The sequence below is a fragment of the Opisthorchis viverrini genome (genome assembly GCF_000715545.1).
Source record: "Opisthorchis viverrini unplaced genomic scaffold opera_v5_32, whole genome shotgun sequence".
In the NCBI taxonomy this organism is placed as follows: Eukaryota; Metazoa; Platyhelminthes; class Trematoda; order Opisthorchiida; family Opisthorchiidae; genus Opisthorchis; species Opisthorchis viverrini.
The window spans coordinates 869,524-879,215 of record NW_008751687.1 but is presented as its reverse complement, the minus strand read 5'-3'; the positions used below and the strand labels follow the sequence as shown (position 1 = coordinate 879,215).

At 47.7% G+C, this 9,692-nt stretch overlaps 1 protein-coding gene across 1 annotated transcript in view; it reads right to left on the bottom strand.

The window, feature by feature from the left end:
- Positions 1 to 9,692, bottom strand: part of T265_02516 (hypothetical protein) — a gene marked incomplete at both ends in the record, with an annotated part of 31,184 nt that overhangs the window by 5,507 nt on the left and 15,985 nt on the right. The window contains one exon of the mRNA XM_009166779.1: positions 4,247 to 4,377. Within this exon, the coding sequence (XP_009165043.1) occupies positions 4,247 to 4,377 (131 nt within the window). The remainder of the gene's footprint in view (positions 1 to 4,246; positions 4,378 to 9,692) is intronic.

Sequence of the window (9,692 nt, the reverse complement as noted above, 5' to 3'; positions counted from 1 at the left end):
ATCTCTGGTCCGTCGCGTTCTGGCAATACCCAATCAAGTCAGCAGAATGTCCAGAAGAAGAAGAAGCCGTCATCCCCATGCTGGCACTGCGGGGCTTGGCACTTTGTCAGGCTGTGCCCTTACAAACAGCATCGATGCCGACAATGCAAGACCGTGGGTCACAAAGACGGATACTGCAAGGCACGCCCAACCAGCACATCCCACGGTGCCTCCAAGCAGCAACCACGCCCGCAGAACTCCAAGCAGGTGGGCTCCGCTTTGAGCCTGCTTGCAACATTTCAAGTCAGTGCCCCGTCTCATCGGAAGTTCCTCACAGTCCTGGTCAACGGACGTCCGGTCCGATTGCAGTTGGACACTGCGTCAGACATCACTATCATATCGGAGAAGCTTTGGAATACGCTTGGGCGACCACCTATCCGACACTCATCCAGAACCGCCATCGGTGCGTGTGGCGGTGAACTGCGGCTTTCCGGAGAACTGCAATCCTGTGTCTTATTCAAAGGAACGACACTCACTTATGTGGCTGCTGCCGAACTGAACCTTCTCGGCCTTGATTGGTTCGACCGTCTTGGTTTGGCAGATGTCCCACTCAGTCCCATCTGCAACGCGGTCCGTTCTCACGTTCCTGCTCCAGATCGAGCCGGTGGTATTATTCGGCGCTTCGCCAAAGTTTTCGAACCTGGCCTTGGTTGCTGTTCCACCACAGAAGCAACCCTCCAAATTCGACCAGACGCTATCCCAGTGTTTCACCCCAAGAGACCAGTCCAATACGCCTCCTTGCCACAGGTTGATTGAGAACTTCAGCGTCTCGAGCAACAGGGCGTCTTATCTCCAGTAACGTACTCCGAATGGGCAGCACCGATCATCGTAGTGAAGAAGCCAAACGGGTCAATCCGCATTCGTGCCGATTTCTCAACAGGTCTGAATGCCGCTCTGCAGCAACATCACTATCCACTACCAGCGCCAGACAATCTATTCACTGTGCTAAACGGTGGGAAGTTCTTCGCAAAAATCGACCTTGCGGAAGCATACCTTCAAATTGAAGTCACAAAAGAATCACGCCCGCTGTTGACAATCAACACACACCATGGGCTATATCAGTACAACCGTCTTACGTTTGGCATCAAAACTGCCCCTGCAATCTTCCAGCAGTTGATGGACACCATCCTCTCTGGCATTCCAGGTGTGGCCGCATACCTGGATGATGTGCTGATTGTCGCTGGCTCTTCCGCTGAACTGCACACGCGAATTGACAGGGTGCTTCAACGCATCCAGGAGAATGGTCTCCGCCTCCGTCCGGAGAAATGTGAATGCTTCTTGGCAACAGTGAAATATCTTGGGTTCATCTTCGACGCCTCTGGCCGCCATCCTGACCCGGAGAATATCCGAGCTATATAACAGATGCCACCTCCGAAAGATGCCCCATCGTTACGCTCTTTTCTGGGGCTAATCAGTTACTATTCTTCTGCAAGCTGAAAACGATGCTCAGTTCCGATATGCTGCTGACCCACTACGACCCGAAGCTACCGATTATTGTGGCAGCTGACGACTCCAATTGTGGAGTCGGTGTAGTCATTCTACACGTCTCCCCAGACGGATCACAGAAAACCATTATGCACGCGTCGAAATCGCTAACTTCAGAAGAACAGCGATCCGGCCAAATAGAGAAAGAATCGTTGGCATTAGTGTTTGCGGTTCGGCGTTTCCACTCTACTCACCTATCATAAACCACTGCTCTTCATCTTTGGTTCAAAGAAAGGTGCTCCCGCGCACTCTGCCAACTGCCTGAAAAGATGGGCTCTGATTATGCTGGGGTATGACTTCGATATTCAATATCGGCGCACCACCGACTTCGGCCAGGCCGACGCATTATCTCGCCTGATTAGCAACAAGCCAACTCCCGACACGGTTATTGCGCAGGTTGCTTTCGAGGACTCAGCCGATCCCCAGTTGGTCCAGTCCGTTCGGGCACTACCCATGACGGTAACAGAGGTTCAAAGAGCTACCACGGTTGATCCAACGCTTCGAAAGGCAATCCAATTCATGAATTCGCGGTGGCCTTCGAACCTCAAAGATGATTGTCTCCGACAGCTCCTCCATCGCCGAGATGCTTTGGCGATCGTAAACAATTGTTCAATGTTTGGAGATCGCGTATTGATTCCTAAAGCCCTACGCCATCGAGCTCTCCGTCAGTTTCATTCGGGACATCCTGGAATAAACCGAATGAAGTCACTTGCCCGTAGTTACGCTTACTGACCACACATGGATCGCGACATCTCTGACTCCGTCAGAGACTGCTCGAAGTGTCAACAGGCCGTGAAGAACCCCCCACGCCTTCCGCCAGCTGCCTGGCCTCGAGCTGAACGCCCTTGGTGCCGGGTGCATATCGACTACGCTGGCCCTGTTAATGGAGTAACACACCTCATCTTGATTGATGCCTTCTCCAAATGGCCAGAGGTTGTGCCTGTCGTCCCGCCAACGACAACGAAAACCATACGGGCATTGTCACAGCTCTTCAGTCAGCACGGCCTACCGGAGACCTTGATATCAGACAATGGATCACAGTTCTGCTCCCAAAAGTTCTGCCGAGAAAATGCCATCATGCAAGTCCGTTCGCCACCATACCACTCACATTCCAACAGGCAGGCGGAACGTCTCGTCGATACGTTCAAGCGGGCGCTGCTCAAGTCTCGAGGGGAGGGGACGCCCGTCGAAGTTCTCCAGAGATTTCTTTTGGTCTATCGGACCACTCCAAATGAATCTCTAGAAGATCGGAGGTCATCCGTCGAAGCTCTCATGGCCGGAAATTGCGAACTACCAATTCGGTACCGATGGCTCGTTCCCGACCTGACGTGAACACAAATCCGAACCAGTTTCAAATAGGCGAAAGTGTTTTCGCCCGAGACTATCGGCCAAGGCACGAACGCTGGATCGCAGGACACGTCTCACATAAAAACGCAGCAGCGTAATGTATGACATCTCTGTGGGCCAAGACATGTGGACCCGACACAGGAATCAACTGCGTCCACGCCATCTATCAGAGCCACCGGCACCCCAGGGTGACCTTCCACTCGACATACTTCTTGACACTTTTAAACTGAAGGCCGCCACACCTGATGCAGCCCAGCCGGCGACACAAAACGCACCAGCCAGTGAGCCAAACCTTCTACCAAGAAGATGGACAGACCGGTGTCGACGCCAAACCACTCCTTTCCAAATGGACCCCCGAAAACCCCGGTACTGACATTTTCTTTCCTCAAGGGGAGGTGTTGGGGATATCAGTATCCCCGAAAACGGTTTATTTCTCGAGTTATTGCCAATTTATTTTTCAAAAGAATTTGAATTTTTAAATTTTGCGCCTTTTCCGCCATGTCGCACCTCAATACAAAAAAGACCGCGCTGTTTTCCTATTGGCCAGTTATACTTTGTGTGCATTAACTGATTTATCGCTCCCCAAGGTCGTTCGAAATATATATATATTTTGGTTGAGGCAGTAAAAGCCCTCTTCTGAAGGTCTGGTCTTCTCTCTCTGCGCTACGAGTGGTTGGGCTCGCGTCATAGCTGGGGATTTGTGCGCTCGTTCTCAGGTCGCGTATAGCCGTTGATCGTACCGGATCCCGATACATATCATTTGGCGACGGGGATGGAATGGATTTACTTTATTTATAGGTAAGAATGGATGCTGAGATTGTTTACCACTCGGTTGCTTTCACCATCCGTTCAGGTTGAATCAACTACAAGTACACACGGTTCCGGCAAATTGTTCATCATCAATCAGTTTGGGAGAATCCGAGTGAAAGCTCACCAACGGCCATCAATCCAGAGTGGTTTTCATAGCATTTTGCCTTCTGTAAGTGTACTTCCCAAGCGCCATGATTCCAAGTCCAGAAATGAATATGTGCCCGAAAATATATTTGGCTAAACTACCAGCATTCTAATCCTATAGGTGGGTTTGGAAGTTCAGGATAAGGGTAAATCAGTTAAAATTTGTATTCTGTACAGGCTGTTTACACACGAAGTGTTTCAAAGGTGCGGTCAGTTCAAACATTTTATAGAATGCATACTAAATCAGACTGTATTAGAGCTACCACAGAGAGCAACTCCCTACATAGTACGGGGGCTGGTTTTCTGAAATCGAGAGAAACCAACCTACTCAACAACCAGCCACTGTCATGAAAGTAGGAGCTGCTGACGATGCAGAACAAACGGAGGAAACATACTTTAACATAGAGCCAACCGAACTTACTCTGCGTCCGTGATTGAGGGTGAGCAGACATTGCACATTCGAACATCGCGCTCGAAGCCCATTGCGGGCAGAGAGGAACGACTCGGAGAACACTTGTCACACACCGCTTTCCCACATCGACGACAGTGATGCTGTAAACAAACATCCAAAATATTACGTGAGAAAGAGGTGGTGATAATGTTCCTAGGGTACTGAGTTCGGTGACTGGATTTGAAACCTTCTCCCTCCTCAGCTTTGAAAACGGAGGCCAGTCGCGTACGGGGCTACGGACTAGGTGAAAGCGCGCCTTGATTGGTCAGAATGTTAATTGCCAATTTGGATCGAGCATCTGTACATCAACCCTTTTCGTCCCCTCACGAAAATTCTAGCGCGACACTGCGGAACATTCTGTGATGACCCTATAAATACAGTTGTAATAATCTTCCTTTATCTCAAGCTACCGTGCTCTTATATATACCACAGTAGGCGAAACAGGAAGCCAAGGACCGACATTAAAGTTGCACCACCGTTTGCAGTGCACAACAGCACGATATTCCGGAACAGTTTCAGCACAGTCCCCTGTGAAACCGGAAAACCAATCTATCGGTTTTCGTAAAATATTTCCACGAAACGCACAGTATATTGTATCAGACACGTGAGAGTTCAACCAACGAGCGAGCGGTTTAACTGGCCGTGGCGTAATGTTGAGTGCACGACATGACTAGACCCAATGGGTGTCCTAAGTTCCTAGTCCTGATAACTAAAATAAATATCGATTACTTCTTCATGGAGTATAACAACTTCAATTTAACTGGTTGATGGTAGCATATGAAACTACACTGAGTGACAATGAAGAGGTAACTTTAGTCAACTGGCTTGAATCGGTTCAAAGAAAGTGAATTCAGAGGGTCCATCCGAACCGGTAAAATTGCATGAGATCATGCACGATAAACCAATGGTCATTGTTGAATTGATTGCACCAAAGTACACCGAAATTCATCCGGCCGATAGGCTTCATTGCCACCTAGCCAGCCCGATAAAAATTGATCGGTGCAACTTGATGGCCGTTCGTTAACAACAATATGACACATGAAACAGTCGTCGCAAAACGGATGAGGATGGCAGTCAAAGTCTAGAGATTTTGTAACCGGAACACGTGAGAAAGGTGGGAGGAAGCTGCTGGAGTAGTGACATGCTGCTGTGAGCGCGAGGGATTCGGGCTTCTCGGGAGATTCTAATCCACTTATGGAGCGAATTAAAGGCAAACGCCTAGTTTGTTAAATAACCCTAGCTACTAAAAACGACTACAAAGTGTTTCAAAAGTCAAAACCGACCCACTTTAGTCATTCGTTCAGCAATCTTCCCAAATGTTCGTGGAACGTTCGACGATAAGTGAGACGAGAGAAATCAGAACTATCAGTTGTCGTACGTGGATGCTCGCCCTCGGGATATAGCACTGTTGGTTAGCGTTTTGAAGTGCATGCCTGAAGAGAACTCAAGGAAACCATCACCTGTGGTCAGTCTACCACCGAATTTTTCAAACGTTTTGCATGAACGCAGGAAACCGTAAGGAGACAATCCGTCTATTTAAACACAGTTAAACGGACATGGAGGTGTACTGGTGGACCGTCGATTCCGACGGTGAAGCACCGGTGTTAAACGTTGAGGTCATGCTGTCGATGATGATGATGATTTACACATCCATTACCTATTATCGTTTCGTATCTAATCGTCCCCAAATATTTCACACACCAAGTGAGAAATTTTCAGCTTTCATGCTTTTTTACGTAGGGTCAACGAGGAGTCTCGGATCTGTGTTTTGATAACGAAAACATCTGATGTATTTCAGCCAAACTGGTGACCGTCCAGCTCGAAAACAGGTTTTGGCCACTCCAGTGATACTAAAACGAAGTTAGCCTACCGCACCGATAATGGAAACCTGAAGCAATCAGAATTAATCGATCACTCAGTCAGCCAAGTGGCCAAGCGCCGATTTGGTGATGCGTGTGTTTGCATCGTAACTCTGTATGTGCGCGTAGATCCGTAACATATGAACCGTGACTTGGGTGTCCACGCAAATGAATTACTGAGCGGTAGACGACAACCTAGCTCTATCTGGCAGGTCAAACTTCCACAAGAACCGACTTACATGACAACAGCTGCTGTGCAGACTGATAATGAGGGCAGTTGTCGTATCAGGTACTACCACGGCCAATGTACACGACAAGTGCCTAATCGGCAAACAGGTTTCTGTAACAGTGGAAGACTAATAGAGAGGCAAAGGTTTCTCCAGACCACCTAGAATCGCTCATGTGATCACTCCGCATGTGGTAATGCGCCTGTATAAGCTGTTGAAAACACTATTAACCAAATAAACTAGACCTGCGACAGTTTATTCGTAATCCAAAGCTAAATTTGTCCGTAAATAAAGTACATTGGTAGAAGAAAGTTTTTTCGGTAACAGCTAGACGTACTTTGTACATATGAACAATTCAGACCCTGGGACGATGAAACCCAACTCTTCCACCATATCGGTACACAGCTGTCATAAAATCCAACAGAAGCAAGAAAACTAATATAACGCCGGATTGTTCAATAGACCGGTGCTCTTCGGAGTTCACACCTTACCACGAAGTTACCTCCAACTGAAGCTCCTTGGAAACGATGCACGAAGTCGAGTGGGATGTAAACCTCAGTTGTTCAAAAAAAGAAAATCAAACACAAAATCATCCTCTATAAAGATGAAAATGTGGAAGGATTGAGCGCCACTGAATTTCACGAAAGACGAAAGAGTTTTAGTGGTCAGTCTGAAGAAACTGGTAACAGAAGAATGACCGTAGAATGTGGTCTTCTTAGGAGTACACTGTCCAAAAAGATTACGCGATAGCTGAGGGAAGACTATGTGGTCGCTGCAACATTCAACTCGGCCCAAGCCTACCGAATATCGTGAAAGTAAATCCGGATTTCTCCTTGGAAGAGGTTACACATCATATTTTCATGAGGTGACAAGTCCTGGGTAGACAGTTACAGTCGCTCGCTTGGGTGACTGCGTTGAACTCCATCGCTTATCAAACATTGGTGCAGTCGAAGGCCATCACAAACAATGGTTGTTCGTTATTCACAATGAACGTGGGATTTGTCTAATTTCTGTACTGTGGCCGGTCAACTTCATCGAGAGAGTGGTTTATCTGCTATACCAGCGCTTGTTATCAAGACATCTTTGTGACTCCTCTTGAATCGAACTCTTCAGATGCAATGAGCACCAAACAACCAACTTGGCTGGGAAGCAGATTATCCACACAGCTCAAAAAAGTTTGAGTGATTTTGTAACCAACAGTAACTAATAGGAAAATTAGTTTTTTTTCTCTGGCTGAAATGAAAAACTGCCAAAATCGGTGCAACAGAACAATGACCACAAATAAAACGCGCAGCATGCTTGGTACCACACGTTCAGAGTATATACATAGGTGCAAAGTTTTGACTAACACAGGAATCACATTTGCGAACGCATGGAGGAGTGCGTTCGTTGTTGACGTCGATCACAGTTCGCATGGCTGCATACAGGGGTGCACAAGACGCATTGTATCGCATTCCAGTCCTAGAGGACTGGTAGCGATTCATTTCGTCATCGCATAGCAGTTTCCTAAAAAAAATTGCTTGCAGTTCACTAGTTCGGCATATAATTCGTTCCAGGACTACATTAGCACCCGGAAATTCAGCGGTTAAGTCGGGTGGAACGCACGCCTCCCAAGAAGTGTTTGGTTTTCAGTGCCGAATTCAGAGTGGCACAAAACCAGTGGAATGACAGAAGGGAATTAAGGAGGTTTGTGTACGACCCACGTTTCACGACAGAATTATGCGTGCTTGGCATGGCGCTAAACGATGAGACGGTAAAACGAAATCCACAAAGTTCGTGTTGCCAATCTCCATCCAGACTGTCTAAGTATTGCAGGTATGGGCACCTCGAATATTTCTGGTGGGCTATTAGTTGGATCCGTTCATCTCCTATTTCTGCTTAAACCGTTTACGCCAAGTGGGCGTACACCCAACTGTTGAGATAGGGCCAATGTTTAGACAGGATACTGAAGTATGGATCGAGGCCTGAATAACCATGTTTTCTGACAGCACTTTTAAATGACGTAGGTAGATCATAAGTGAAATGAAGACAACTGAAACTTTCGTGCGGAGAAACAAGCATTCATACACTCCAGACCACGTACATTACAAGTGGAGACGTATACGCCTGCGTCATATGGTGGTGGTGCACGAGAAAAGCGAATACACCCAGAAAACCAGCTGTGGCGTTAAACAATTCAGTGAGAAGATAACGGACAGTTAAGCTCAGTCAGTTGCGTAGGCAAGAACACCCGCACATCTTGATCTGTCATCATTTCTCTCTGACGATCGGCATATCAACTAATCGATCGAATTTTCGCTATGCGGTGATGAATTACCTCTTCTTTGTTTAAGAAATAAAAATAACAACTGCTCAGTTGTAACACGCTTTCAGTGCCTGGCTTCCATACCTCCCGAAGGAAGCACGAAAGTTCAGATGTTGTCAGCAGTACAATCCCAAGGGCTGGGTTCAAACCACCTCATCATCATCATCAATTTAAGAAATATAACAACTGCTCAGTTGTAACACGCTTTCAGTGCCTGGCTTCCATACCTCCCGAAGGAAGCACGAGAGTTCAGATGTTGGTTGTAGTACAATCCCAAGGGCTGGGTTCAAACCACCTCATCATCATCATCAAGGACAGCAACATCAGTGTTGCCACTGATGCTTCACTGCCGTATAACCATAAGGTTCGTCTAATTATATTTAATGCCCTAGAGTGAAAAGAAGAGAAAACGAGTGGATGAGGGAGGAGACCTGGTTTATGAGCATTCTGAGATGCATTCACCTCCAAGCGCTCAATCAGGCAATCTGGAAAGTAACTGACAGGACGAACGTCGCTGACATCGGTTAGCCGCCATTTCTTGCAATTTTCTCACCCAAACACAGGCTGGGTCACCGGGACCCCATCCCGGAGGGCGTACAACACCAACAAAACTCAAACTCCTCGTAATCTCTTTCACGCCCTTCTGCCAAGTTATGCGTTGTTCACCTCGCGGTTCCCACCATTCCGAAGGAGGCACGGAGAACAACACTAATCTCGGTGGACGGTGTTTCGGCATGCGTAGTACATGACCGAGCCATCGTAGTTGGCGGTGCTGGATGTTTTCCTCGATTAAAGTACCTACCGCTCAAATCGTTCAGCTGTAACACCCTTCTGGTGCCAAGCCGCCATGCCACCCGAAGGAAGCACGAGAACCGGTGTACTGCCAGATTGCCCAAGCCTAGACATGGGAAGTCAAGGAGCAGAGGTCGGGTTCGAACCACGAACCTTCGGTCAGTAAATTCGCGCTCTAACCACTTGAGCCATCTCGTGCCCCACCTGCCGCTCAACCAAATACCCATTTTCTA